The sequence below is a fragment of the Colletotrichum spaethianum genome (assembly GCF_022836535.1).
Source record: "Colletotrichum spaethianum MAFF 239500 DNA, contig20, whole genome shotgun sequence".
NCBI classification, from domain to species: domain Eukaryota; kingdom Fungi; phylum Ascomycota; class Sordariomycetes; order Glomerellales; family Glomerellaceae; genus Colletotrichum; species Colletotrichum spaethianum.
This window is the reverse complement of record NW_026054790.1, coordinates 734604-748355: the sequence shown is the minus strand read 5'-3', so window position 1 is coordinate 748355 and position 13752 is coordinate 734604. Positions and strand designations below refer to the sequence as shown.

The following is a 13752-nucleotide window of genomic DNA, read 5'->3' as shown; positions in this document are numbered from 1 at the left end:
AAGCCGGGTATTCAGAGGTCTAGGTGCATGGTAATATAATTAATAAAGATTAAATGCGCTTTACAAACTTCCGGGCATACTGTTGAGCCATGAAAAGTCGTTGGCGTCAAAAGATATTGCGTCCATATCGAAAGCAGTATCCTGCGCTAAATAGGGAAGCGGCATATCGAAGGGCTCTTGCTGGTTGTTGGCAATGTTCGATAACGCTGGGTTGACGTCTGAGTTCGGAATAGTAGCCGATTGTGGATGTTGTTCCTGAAACATCTTTGTAGAAAGGATCTGCAACGCGGCGGCACATCTTCTTGGTGACGGTCCGAGGTTTTCGTGATCGTGAAGAAGCCCCATCGCTTGGTTCCATGAGCGAGAGATATCTAGTGACGAGAAGACTGCTGGTCGGAGTCTCGCCGCAATGAGAACTGTTGCCGCTGTGTAAATGTAGAAGACACGATACCACCAAGCCGGAAGGAGGCCGAGAGAGCCATCATGTCGCTGGAATTGCACGATGAATGAGATGAGGCTTTGCGCAGCTTCAACGCATACCATTGCGCACTGTTGCACAACACGTGAAGATAGGTCATCGTGAACTTGTGAGGGTTCTGGCGATTGCGGTAGACAAAAGCAGGCAAGCATTGGTCTGAGTAGTAACATGCGAGCGTGAAGAAGTCTGAAGAAGCGTTAGAGAACCCCAGTCCCGTGCATGAATTGAGACTAGGAATTGAGCTCACCTGATGCGAAGAATAACTGTCTGTCTTCGAAAGACGTCGCCTAAAGTCGTTTCGGGCTGGGCCACTGTCAAGAAGCTAGGGAGACTCCTCTCCCATTTTGTCAATCGCTGGTCTAGCTGCAAAGCCATACCAAGATCAAGCTCAGGTCGTTCTGAAGGACGCTGATTACTTTGTCCTACGCCGCCAGGATATGCGGGCGACTTGAGGGGCGAGGTCGAGGAGTAGAAGGCTAAGACCGCATGATTGATGATTTCATAGAGCTCCAAAGACTTATGAAAAAAACCTTGATACCGACGCTTATGTAATGAATCAGCGTTGAGTTGGACTCCGTTCTCGGTGTTATCACTCATATCTGGTATCAAAGGCAGCACGACGCTCGCAGCAAGTCGGTCTGAAATCATGGCCGGCCGCCCATGAGTGATAGCGATCATCCTATTCATCAAGTTAGAAAAGTGTCTGGTGATGTTCTGGGTGCGAAGATCTGCTTACCTGTCCATCAAAAGGCATCCATGCCAAATCCGTTTAACAAGATCCTTTTCAGACTCGTTTGATAGCTCCGAAGACGTCTCTGGCAAATGCAACCCAAGGCCTTGTGCAATTCTCACCGCGGAACCGATAATCATCCACGTCTGGTGTGGGTTATTGGTGCTCTGGAGGTACTGACTCATGATGAGCAGACACTGAATGAGCTCAATGGAGCCGGTGTCCCACAGACTGAGTTGAAGTAAATCTTGCGCCCGTTTGAAGTACCTTTGGCTAAACGAATCTCTTTGGTCGGCGGGCATTGACTCAATTAGCTGAGTGGAGAGCGCGAAAATGATGTTGAGGATGCTCACGAAGATGCGTTCATCAGCATCGATTGAAGTTCCGGCGAACAGTGCCTTGTAAGAGTGCTCGAATCTTTGTTGATCTAGGAATGGATACAACGGGTCAACGTAGTACCAATAGAGGTCCATCAAGTGATCCGCTTGCTTTCGAGCCGGTAGAACATAGTCTGCCTGGCCTGCTGGACCTCCACCGCTGGGAGGTAATGTAGGGCGGAAGAGCGAGCTCCTCACGCCTCTGTTCTCCATCGCTGAGCCCAGCCGTGCATCGATGGCAGTTTTGATTTGGTTCGTGAAAGATCCTGCACTGCTGCTACCAAAGTATTCGCCAGTGACCATCCCATCTTCACGGACTGTGGTCATTGAGTCAACAACCGAGGGGCTGGCATCGGATGGGGTGATTGGATGCCTTTCCATCCGGTTTCGCCTCGCAACATCTGACCCCGAAGATATTGTTGATTTGGGGGCCGCATACGGTGGTGGCCGAGAGGCAGGAGGCATCAAAGGTTGCGCGAAGTTGGCATCTGGAGTGTGCATAATCTTAGACACTTCTATCCCAGGGCTTCTAGGGCCTGCATTGTCGGTCTTTTCCCGAGAGAATGACTTCTCGGTCGCCTCGGAGCTGTATGTACATCCGTCTCTCAGATCGGTTCTCTTCCAGCAGTTTCCGCATGCTGTGTCCTAATGTCAGCGTTGAAACCGTTGAAGAGCCTTTGCCATGTTGCGAACCAGCATACAAGAATGACCAAAACTTTTCGCAGTATTCTTCACACAATGTTCTTGATCTTTGATGACCTCAAGGGCAATAAAGATCAGAGCCAAAGGTCCATATCACAAAGTAGGAACTGCTCATCGACGACTCACCTGGACGTGCCCCATCACATTTGACCTTCCTTCTTCGGCATGCCTCGCATGCCACATCAATCTTGATCCGTTTAGGTTTCGGTTCCATTGTTTTTCCACGCCTTCCCAAAGACCCTCAGGTGCAGCGACACTGACGCGTATGGAGTACCACAGTCCCTAGCAGAGTCCCGGGGCGGACCAAACAGGATACAGCTCGGAATGATGTTGACAATCTCGGAACCGTCAGTTCTGGGTTCTAAGACCCTGTCATGGATCTCGGACAGCTTGTGGTCGCGCAGATGAGATAGAGATTGCGGAGAATAAGCCAACTTTGCGGGTGGAATGTCTGCTTAGTGAAAGTTGAGAGTCTGGGGATGGCACCGAGTTCCGAGCTAACTTGAAGAACTCCTCCAGACTTAAGAAGCGAAGATCGGAACATGGTACCCGCGGAAATGCGGAGAGCGGAACGCAATCTGATTCGTTCAAGTTGGTGCTGTGCGTGTCATACCCTGTCGACCCCGGTTTCTTCAATACCTCTCGACTACCAGTAATCACTTCTTGTCCTTCTATTGAACTCCCGTCCGCATGCTGTCAAGGGGCTGACCTTTAACCAAAATCTATTGGGTTCGCAGCCCAGAGTTGTATCTGACACCTGTCAGATCTGAGCTGAAGCAGGAAGGTCGTACAGACGACGAGAAATTCCACCATTTGCCTGCGCAAGGACCATCAGCAGTAGTGGGGGTCTTCGCTTGTGCAATGAGAGAGGACTTCTGCCGGGGCCTGCTTGAGACGTCGCGAAAAGCTACAGCTGGACATGAGATCCACCCCCGTCAATGTACCAATGCGTCAAATCTTGAATTGGTCTACTACTTATGAGGAGCACAGCGTCCGCAACGCTCTTTTCTGCTCAGTCGCCACGCTGGTTGATGGGATGGGTGCTTGGATCTTGGGGACAGGACGCGAATATGCCACGTCAGGTAATAAACAAGCACCAAGAAAGGGGCAGCAGATCCGGGAACCAGCTACAGTCTCTCAGATGTTGTGTCAGTCCGGGCTGTCGATGAGGTTCCTTGACGAGATATAGCATTGGATGGTGTGGATTCGCAAAAGGCTTCTGGAAAATCCACCTTTCGAGTTCCTGGACCCTGATTTCATGGGTTTCAAGTTGTTCGAGAATTTGTCAATTAACCGAGTTTTCAAATTCAAACGTCTCAGATATTGTGCTAAGCTCCCGGACATGCAAAGTTTGTCATCATCGAGATCTTATAACGACCTAAGAATATGGGCGAGCCCGTATAGTACGATTGGTAAGAATTGCTAGCGAACCAATTCAAACTTTCTTTTCCGCAATGCTTTCAACCTCCACAAAGTCCTCGTCAGCTGCCTTCTCCCTTCTCTTTGATGGTATCACCAGGACCAAGAATATGGTCTTTGCCCTCAAACACCTCAGCAATCTGTTCCAGCGTGCGCCCTTTATTTTCGGGGAAAAGAAACCAAATCAAAGACAAGAGGATCGCCAGGACGACGCAAAAGACGATGTAATATTTCCAACCTAAGTTGGCCAGTCCAATTGGATTGCAAAACTGTCCAATGATGAGACTGGTAAAGGTAGACCCTAGGGAAACTGTCAAACCCCTTCCGCGCAGGGTATATGGGAAGATCTCAACTGGGTACGACATTAGGGGAGGTGACCAGGCGATGTCGTAGAATAAGTAATAGACGAATACAGACGCCACAATGGCGTAGCCGGCTCTCTCGTCCTTGGTGTTGCTGAACACGCTAGTGAGGATGGTCCACACTATGTAGCACACAAGCATACCACCTGTTGATGTGAGAAAGAGCTTCCGGCGGCCGATCCGGTCAACCATCATGGCACCAGCAAAAACCGCCGCAATCCAGTTGAACAACTGTAGAAGACCATTGATAAGAGCCTGGTCCTTGGTTTCTGTGATTCCGACTGTGTTCAGTACTAACGTTAAGAAGTATGACACCGGGTTCGATCCACTCCACCGCGCGCCAACGCCAACAATGAAAGCAATAAGCGTCCGGCGGCGGTTTGGGGCTGTCTTGACAAGTTCAAGATAAGAAGATTCTTGAACAGCCTCAATTTCGAGGCGAACATTTTCCTCGATCTCCTTGATTTCGTAGTCAACAAGCGAAGAGGACTCATCGCCACCAGCGTGATAGCGAATAAAAACCTCTCTAGCCTGCTCGATGTTTTAGTAAGCAACCAGCTATCTCGGAGATTCCGGAGCAAAGTAGAAGAAGGCGAACTGAACTGCGGGGAGGGAACCCTGCAGTATAGACGGGATTCTCCAGCTCCACGTCGAAGGGAAACGAAAGGTTGCGTAAGTCGACCAGGCCGCGAGAATGGCCCCGAGCAACTGATGGCTGTTGGTCAGCTCAGCTCTGGTATAATGGCATATAATGCCTACTTACAAAAAAGGTATTGTAGAGCGCACTTATCTTGCCACGCATCGTAGGATAGGCAAGTTCGGCAACGAGAATCGGCGCCGGCTGCGCAATGAAGGCAGTAGCGGCACTAAGTAGCCAACGGGAGACAACAAACATGGGTAGACTAGTACTCGCACCCTGGAGAGCCGCGCCGACGAGAAGGAGGAAGAATCCAATCCACATCGGAACTTTTCTGCCGTACTTGTCTGCCATATATGTTGTCGGAAACAAGCCCATGATCTTGCCAATGGGATATAGAGCGTTCATCGTTCCGAGTATAGGTGCGCTCGGGTTACCAAAGTATCCGCGCCATTGCCCGAGCGTCTGTAGACCGTTCATCATAGCACCTGGTTGTATATATCAGAGGCGATGCTTCATAATCTTGTTTTTGGGTAAGGTAAGCTTGCCATCAAAACCAACCGATGCTGACGACAATATTGAGACTAGGAGGGCCAAGTTGAGCAGAAGCAAGTGCTTGGTGCGGTACCATGGTGGAGGGTTTTCGGGTAGGACCTAGGCCAATGTCAGAGTCCATGATGACGGAGTTTGAGAGATGTCGTCTGGTGTTGAAGGATTTGGACGAATAACGTACTGTAAGCAAACCAGATCCCACAGCCTGTACAACCGTCTTTTTGCTTTAGTTTGACTTGAGAAAGCCCATCTTAATTTTGGTTGGGCTAAACCGAAGTTGCACTGGAAGCTACCGAATGTTCAACGGCTACCGTAGCAACTAATCTAGGAAGCAGTGAGATTTCCGAGCCAGGATCAACTCTAAGCTGATAAAGTTTGGAGGAGGGGCAAGAGGTATATGCAAAGCCAACGGAATACCGTTGTAACTGGACGGGCCAGCATGTAATCGACGCCATCCCTTGTTTACCCCAGCTTATTCCAGTAATGCACGATCTTTCCCCACGAAATGTGGATTCTTCCCCAAGTTGGAGTTTAGCTTGGAGACTGACCCTGAGTGGAGGATTTCTTCACGGAACACGGGAATCGGATGGCAGATTACGATGGTTCGGATGGGATGAACGCTTAGCATGAGGTGAGCTAGAATGTCACTCGGTCAAAGGCTACAATAAGTTCACGGTGAGCCAACATGACAAGAAAAACCACATTCACACGGAGGACAGAATCCATAAAGACAGTAAACAATAAACTCCTTCATCGGGGACAGTCCCCGAGCGCAAAAAGTTAGAATGCTAAGCAGACACTAAGACATGCAACTGACGAGTCAGGTGAAGGCGCGAAACTACTGGAGGCCATTGCGTTGGTCCTGAAACGGTTCTGCGGGAGGCTCGGCGATCAATGCTGCGATAATTAAACTCGCGATTCCCAGGGGCTCGCCATCCTCCCCTCACCCTCCGTCGCTGTTCTCCCCGACACATGATCCTCCCGAGCGACGGATTTCTTAAGAGTCATTTATCGTTGCAATGGATCCACCGCCAAAGAGGATGAGAATGGACACCGGTCGGGGCTTCCCCGAAATGGGTATGTCCGGCGGATCGCCTCCCGGCCATCTTGGTGTAGTTCACGCGCATGCCGAGCAAGTTGATCCCAGGATGCCGAAGCAGAGAACTTGGTCCCGCGCGTCATCAGCTTGCCAGACTTGCCGTGGACGCAAGACCAAATGCGATAACGAACGGCCCATATGCGGTTATTGCAGGAGAGTTGGCGCAACCTGTACCTACATCGAAGACTCAGCCCCTGCCACATCGTTGTAAGTTGTCTTCTTAGGGTTCTCTCGGAGCACACCTCTTCGGATCGGGTTACACTTTGCCCATGGGGCATGATGGACGGATACTAATGGGCGTGGGTGACGACTAGATGCCAAGGGGTTGGGCCGCGCTTGCTGGGGGCAATAGAGAACCTAACCAACCTCATTCAACGCAATGAGGAGAACTTTCGCGCTATCCCGCAACTGAGCCGCGATCTTTCCCGTGACTCCAGCGACTACCCAGACAGTCCAACCTTCCAGGGCGGACGCCAGGAATCCAACTTTCTTGGTCAAGGCAGCACTGGCGAGGGGGCAAAGAAGTCGACAAACCTCTCGTTATCGGACACCGCTGGCCTGGACTCCGTGCTTGAGTGGCCAATATTTCCCAAACCGGTGCCGTTCGCAATAGATCCATTCAGTCATGCCTCTCCGCGGGGGGAAGTGTTTTCCCCAAGGTCACCGCCAGCAATGGAGTTTTACGAACTATCTCGACTGATAGACCTTTTCCTTGCCAACGTTCATCCCATGAATCCCGTCATTGATGCTCAGGTGCTACGTCAGATGTTGAAGCAAGTTGCAGAGAACGGGCCTGACTGGTCGGCTGCAACTTGTATTGTCGCGCTCACCTGTGCTCTTGGTGCCATTTCCCAGAGACCCGGACAGCGAACACCTAGTGGGACTCCTCGTGGATACTCCGTGGAGCCTAACCGTCATCTGGCGTCTAGATACTGGTCTGTTGCGGAGAAGCGGCTGGGGTTTTCCATGGGATCACCTGGTTGGGAATCTGTGCAGTGCTTGTGCCTTGCAGGGTAAGACGGCCCCTCCCGTGTACTTGCTCAACTAGTTCCCATAATCTACAGGGCTGACTAGGACAGAATCTGGCACATGTATAACATGGATCCTCTACAAGCGTGGAAGTGTTTCAGTATGGCGAGCAACACATGGTATACTACCTCGCTCACGACCAAGTATGACCACACCCTTGACGATGTGTGGGTGATCCTTAGCTGACAAGCGCTGCAGGCTGACAATGCCCTCCGAAAAATCCGAGACACCATCGGACTTTCCTCAGTCACTTTCATTAGAGCAGATCCTCTACTTCACCTGCTTCAAGTCCGAGTGGTATGTTCAGTCCTTACTCATATTCTGTATCATAGGTAAGCATTGGCTCATCGTATTTTAGCGAGCTTGCATTCGAGCTGTCTCTTCCCGGCTCGATTTTGGCCGGGGTAGATTATCCGTATAGCCTTCCCACTCCCCCCAACCTCGGGGTCATGAATCTTGACAATAAGGGGCTCATGATGGAACAAAGATCCTGGTATTACTACTTAGCCGAGATCTCCGCGAGGCACCTCATCAACCGTATTGGGCAGGCCCAAAAGAGGTCGCCTCCGCATCCGACTGAGACCGGTATTGATCGCATGCTCGAGGTTTTTGAGGTTTTTGACGCCCAATTAACGGACTGGTACGAGCAGTTGCCTCCGCCAATCTCATTTCAAATTCCTACGGGGGAAATTTCTCCGTTGGCGGATGACTTGTGTCAAGTCCTGCGCTCGCGGTATTTGGCAATACGAGAGTTACTTTGCAGACCATTTGTGCGACTGGCCTCGACAATATCCATTGGCATAACAGTGTCAGAGCATACCGTCACAAGAGCAGCGGAGATTGCATCCAGAGGCTTGCAGTACTGCCTGTTTAGAATACAGGCTACCTCATCGACACCCCATCACGGTCTTTGGCTTCAGCTACGAGGCTTTGTGACATGCTCTCTGATATTAACGGCTGCGGAGCGGGCTCAAACTATACCTTCGCTCAACATGCCGACCAGGTTGATTTACCCACAGAATTGGAAGAAGGCAATTCTGGCTCAAAAAGAGATATTGTCTAACTGTTGGGAGTTTGAAGAAGGGGGCATTAGCGACTGCGCCAAGGTTTTAGACTGGGCACTCGCAAAGTTCACCATGTAACATTTTGCACTGTACCCCGTTGGGACGGTGATCTTTATGATCGACTTTGAAGAAGGGGGCATCAGACACTGCGTCAAGGTTATGAGACGTACCCGGACAGGCCTACTGGCTCGGAGCTGTCCATCTAACAGGTGGACTTCTCTCGAGTATTAGGCTTGCCTTGTGTCATTCTCAATCCAGAATAGCTTCGGAGAAACTAAAATAAGTTTGACAGACGGCCCGACGTAGCCAGAAATACTACAAAGCTCGGATTGCGATCGCAAAGCGCCGCGTCTCATTGGATGATTTGCCGTGGTTTCGAGACCGTTGGCGCGTAATATCAAACTTTCCTCAAAGGTTGACTGACGATCAGACCCATAACCCATAAAACATCCCGGGGACGCAGAACTAACGCGGCTCCGAGACCGAGACGAATAGCGTGATCATTCGTGGCAAGGTTTGCCCAAGCTACCTCAATCTTTCGCGGCCCAAGTCCGACAGACTGCATGGATGGGGCTTAGTATCGGAATCACTCCCCGACTGCACCATCGGCCGTTCTCCACGTCTGCAATTTCGGGGAGGTTTTGAGTCACTGACGCATCTTATGGCAGCGTCAATACGGATGACTTCTTTTCTTCGGGTGTTCCGTTGCGTCTGCTCGTAGCATGACTTTAAGTTTGCTGGTGAGGTTAAGCTTTGAGGCCGAAGTTTCTGCCTTGACTACGCTGACTGACATGTCTCAGGTATTCAACGGGATGGCGCACGGGCTGTGGAGCAACAACAGGTTGAGCTCTTGCTTGAACACCAACGCACTTATAATGTGATAGTTCTCTGGCCCCAATCCTAGGCTTTGCTGTGTTTCTGAGAAGCCGGCCGGCGTGCGGGGTGATGGATTCATCAACAGCTATCCGTGGCGCCCTTGCCTAAGGTTCCGTACAGCCGCTGTAAGGACCTGTCCAACTGCAGCAGCACGTTCTGCCTCAAAACATCAAATCGAGTCATTCAAATAGCGACAACAACAAGAGGAATCTCAGAACCATGTATCAAGACTTCTTCAGAAGGTTGCTCCGCACGACTGTTAGAAGAGAACGACTAACAAACCAAACTCAACAAAAGATCTGATCCCTTGATCAGTTAGCGGTTAGGGAAGGGAAACATTTGGGAAAACATTTATAACATCTTATCTTTCTCTTTCTTATGTGTTCGGCGTTCTAGACCGTCAGGCCACCGTCGACCAAGCGTTGAAATTGCCTTACGCGGGAGTGTGCAGCCAGCCTAGCGTTGTCCAAGTAATACGAGACGACAAAGGCAACTAAACTTGATGAAACAAAAAAACAACCTCGAAATCTTAGGAACAAGGGCCTGATAAATTGAATTCTCCTCTTTCTCACATTAACCGTCGGGAGAGTCCAGTTTTAGCTAAGACAGAAAGGATTCTAAGTTGCTTCGGCTATGGCTACTATGTATGCATCACACATCATTGTAGGATGTCCTCAGATAGAAGCACCTCAAGCTACTTACGGGAAGCAAGATCTATATTTCCATTTAGGTTCCGCTAGATATTTTTCTATAGCAATACTGACGTAACCCCGGAAGCGCTTCGCAATTGTTTGAGCATGACGGTGGTGTATCCATTGCTTAGAGGCCCAGCCATTCTCTTTCGTCGGGGGACCTATTTATGAAATTGGAAGATGTAGTTGTTTATTTGCATTTACCAATGACCTGGTCGGATAATTACATGCCAACTCTGCCCATGAACATTCCCTTGCCCCTGATATGAGGTGTATCATGCGACATTACTAGATCGCAGTTTCAAGGAACTCGAATCGAACAGGCAATACATTATCTCGTTTAGCTGGAGGAATCACCCAGAAATCACAACATCACTTTTTTTTCGTTCTTTGCGACAGCCTAAAGTGACGGTGCCTATGCGTAGTAAATCAGCTCCAGCGCGCGTTCGCGTCTAGGTGGGGCCGTATTTACCCATCGGCACGGCGGTAATCTCTCCCGACATAACATCCGCGGCACTATCTCGCACCGAACCCCGCTACAAGTGAATGCCGGACTTAGTCTGACCTTGCATGGGGGCTGATCGTGTCTTCCACGGCGCTCCGGACATACGGGACTGCGTAACTTAATGCTGTGCTATCGTATGACGATGGTGTGAGAACATATACTTATCATGAATGCCATCATGCGAGGATAAAAATCAAGCCCAAGACCTCATGTGAACCTAGACAGGAATAACTGCTCCATATCATTGCGTTTCTGCCATGTCGAAAAAGATTGATACACATATCCATGTCCTCCCGCCTGCATACGTGGAAGCTCTGGAGGTTGCAGGAGGTGACCCCTCTGGGTTTCAATCTCCTGAATGGTCTTTAGGTGCTACCATAAGACTGATGAACGATATTGGGACATCGACAGGCGAGATAATAGTTCCGAGCCTATATCTTTAAATCCAGCTAACACTTATTCCTCAGCGATTTTATCGGTCTCGGCACCAGGCGTATCTATCGCTGGACCAGGAGAAGCTGGGCGGAAGCTGGTAAGGACTCTGAACGATTATCTGGCAGAACAAACACAGGACCCGGGCTCTCAAAGCCGATTGGGCTTTTTTGGAGCCCTACCGGACTGGCAAGACGTTCAAGGAACCACCGAAGAACTCGATTTCCTATTTGGACAACAAAAACTCTGCTTCGGTGTCATAGTCTTTACATCTTATGGAGGCAAGCTACTGGGTGATCCAGTATTCAAGCCCATTTGGCAGAGACTGCAAGCCCACAAAGCTTTGGTTTTTCTCCATCCGACTGTACTGGATGTGACGCCCAAGCTTATAGCTTCGACTCTTCCTCAGCCAATCCTGGACTATCCCCTGGCAACTACTAGGACGGCAGTAGATCTGGTTATGAGCGGAACCCTTCACGCATCTCCTGACGTGGATGTTATTCTTTCTCATGCTGGAGGGGCTCTGCCGTTCTTGGCAAATAGAGTTGAAGGATGCTTTCAGGTCCCATCTGTCAGGGGTCTTGTTTCCATGGATTATGCGACGGCGAAACTTGACTTCGCTCGATTCTACTACGACACCGCTCTCAGCACAAGCCCGGCTCAACTCAACGGATTGCTTGACTATGCCGACCTGTCCCACATCGTTTTTGGGTCCGACTTTCCTTACTGTCCGGAATCGGTGGTAGAGGCGCAGTCCCGTCCTTACGAAGAGTTTGTGGCTGAAGATCCTCGGGGATCGATGATTGCGCCGGATGCTCTGAGACGGAATGCCATGGCCTTGCTGAAGAAGCATGTCCAGAATCGAGATTTGAACTGGGATTTCAAAGCGTAGAAGAGCATATATTCTATGGTGGTACCTTTTCTGGAACTCATTATGTTCATTTATGCGCCCATTGCAAATGAAACCGTTGCAACATCCCATGGCCGGATTCTCATGATGATTCCGATGTGTATTCGTTGCCGGCTGGACAAGTATTTCTGATTTTACACCTAGATAACATCAGCTTCCGCTTTTGCGCACTTGGTTCCATCACTCGGAGTCGATCCACTCAAAGGGAAGATAACCATCTCCTCGGTTCAGCCTTGCACGTTCCTCAGGACTCATGTCAGCCCCCAAAGCAGCAACCTCGGCCCTCAGATCATCCACCCCCATGTCCGCCACAGCCTCGGCAAGCGCTTCGCCTGCATCACCTTGGTCCATCATATCGTCGTCTTCGCTATCGTCCATCTCAAAGTCCTCATCATCGGCGTCGTCCTCGTCCTCCCCAATCATCTGCCGCTCTTGCTCCTGCACTCGGCGACGCCAAGCTTGCAGGGCGATTATGCACTCATCGTGCCTGAAGTCGGCGTTCGGCCATCCGTGCAATCGGTAGATCTCGGCTGGTTCACGACAAATACCGGTCGAAGAAGGACCAAGCACTTCGGCGTCGAGATCCTCAGTAGGCGGGACTGGCAAAAAGTTCTGGCCCAAATCTGGCACAAGTTTGGCGAAGAAGTCCAAAACAGAGTAAGATTGCGCGGTTCTCCAGGGCTTGTTGCGCGGAACCTTTGCGACACTGTAAATGCGCTCCTGGTATGGCGTGATGATACCTCTACTGCAGTCCACGATCCACCAGTATGGTCTAGCGTCTGCCATCGGCAATATCCGCTCACCAAACGTGAGACAGACAGCATCCGGTGGCAGATTCATCGGCGCAGCTGGCGTATCGCCCATAGATAAAGCTGCCAGTTCGAGAAGCCCCGCGTCTCCGCGGTCGGACCACTGACTGAAGCTGCCCATATGGCGGAGATAGCGCACAGCCTTCGATTTTGGTGTGACGTTCCAGGGACCCGGGCGCGGTCCGTCGTGCATGGGCCTGGGGTAAGGGAGATGGCGCAGCAGGTCGATAACCGTTTCGGAGCGCCGCAGAGCACGCAGAGCTCCTACGTCGAGTTCTGCATCAGTCCAACCGCCGGGCGGGGGAAAGTCGACATAGGATGCCGGGATATAAGCAGTGCGCGTAAGGGTGAGGTAGTATTGAGTGAGGCCCGCGACGACATCGTCGCGGTTGTAGGCGCAGTTGAGGGGCTGCTGTTCAGGAAGAACCATGGTGGCTATGCTTGTGTGCGGTGTTTATGTGTGTATTTTACTTTGAGAACGAAAAATGGCGAAAACTCACGAGCGGAGCAAAGCGAAAGAGAGAAACACCTTATCAATGAATCGGCACGCACGTTGTCGTGAAAGAAGTCAGTCTAAGATGTTTTGAGGCATATGCTGCCTGGAGGTTTTGTTCGACGCGACGCGTTTGCTTACGTTCACCCCGCTCCAGGCAGTGGCTCCAATGACCAGGCCTCGATTAGCCAGGTTAGGCCGTTGGTGTGACTCGATATCCCTTTCGAGAAGGTATTGCGGCAAGATACATGCTTTATTGTTCTCTGATTGAAGGGACCATTCTTCTCTACTGGAATTTTGACTAGGGGTCAAAGCACTAAACCAGCAAGGGTTGTTGGAGGGGCCACTGTCATCCTGTCAACAGTCTAAATCCAATCAAACCAACGCAGATCAGCGCTGTCTGCCTACTTGCGGTAGTTATCGTCGAGAGCTCCAACTTCACCTCCTCCCCCCAGCGGTCAACTAGCGAGAAGTTTTGGTACAGCAGATCACAAGGCATAGAGATGACTATGAGTTATCGCTCTTGTTTCACTATTATGAGAATCAAGGGAATGAATCAAACGTCATTCTGACGCCGAATATATGA

General features: G+C 50.5%; 4 protein-coding genes across 4 annotated transcripts; 1 reads left to right on the top strand and 3 right to left on the bottom strand.

The window, feature by feature from the left end:
• Window positions 1-1210: 1210 nt before the first annotated feature.
• On the bottom strand, window positions 1211-1912 carry ColSpa_07900 (sorbicillinoid biosynthetic cluster transcription factor sor3; the record flags this gene model as incomplete). The annotated part of the gene is made up of 1 exon (XM_049274112.1): window positions 1211-1912. The coding sequence occupies one exon, from the start codon at window positions 1910-1912 to the stop codon at window positions 1211-1213; it is 702 nt and encodes a 233-aa protein (XP_049130069.1).
• Window positions 1913-3768: 1856 nt separating this feature from the next.
• ColSpa_07899 (lactose permease) lies at window positions 3769-5185 on the bottom strand (the record flags this gene model as incomplete). Its single annotated transcript, XM_049274111.1, has 2 exons — window positions 3769-4599; window positions 4832-5185. The coding sequence occupies 2 exons, from the start codon at window positions 5183-5185 to the stop codon at window positions 3769-3771; spliced, it is 1185 nt and encodes a 394-aa protein (XP_049130068.1).
• A 5594-nt stretch (window positions 5186-10779) lies between these two features.
• On the top strand, window positions 10780-11846 carry ColSpa_07898 (decarboxylase yanB; the record flags this gene model as incomplete). Its single annotated transcript, XM_049274110.1, has 2 exons — window positions 10780-10891; window positions 10990-11846. The coding sequence occupies 2 exons, from the start codon at window positions 10780-10782 to the stop codon at window positions 11844-11846; spliced, it is 969 nt and encodes a 322-aa protein (XP_049130067.1).
• A 198-nt stretch (window positions 11847-12044) lies between these two features.
• Window positions 12045-13103, bottom strand: ColSpa_07897 (uncharacterized protein; the record flags this gene model as incomplete). Its single annotated transcript, XM_049274109.1, has 2 exons — window positions 12045-12394; window positions 12668-13103. 2 exons carry the CDS (start codon window positions 13101-13103, stop codon window positions 12045-12047), a joined length of 786 nt encoding a protein of 261 aa, XP_049130066.1.
• Window positions 13104-13752: the final 649 nt, after the last annotated feature.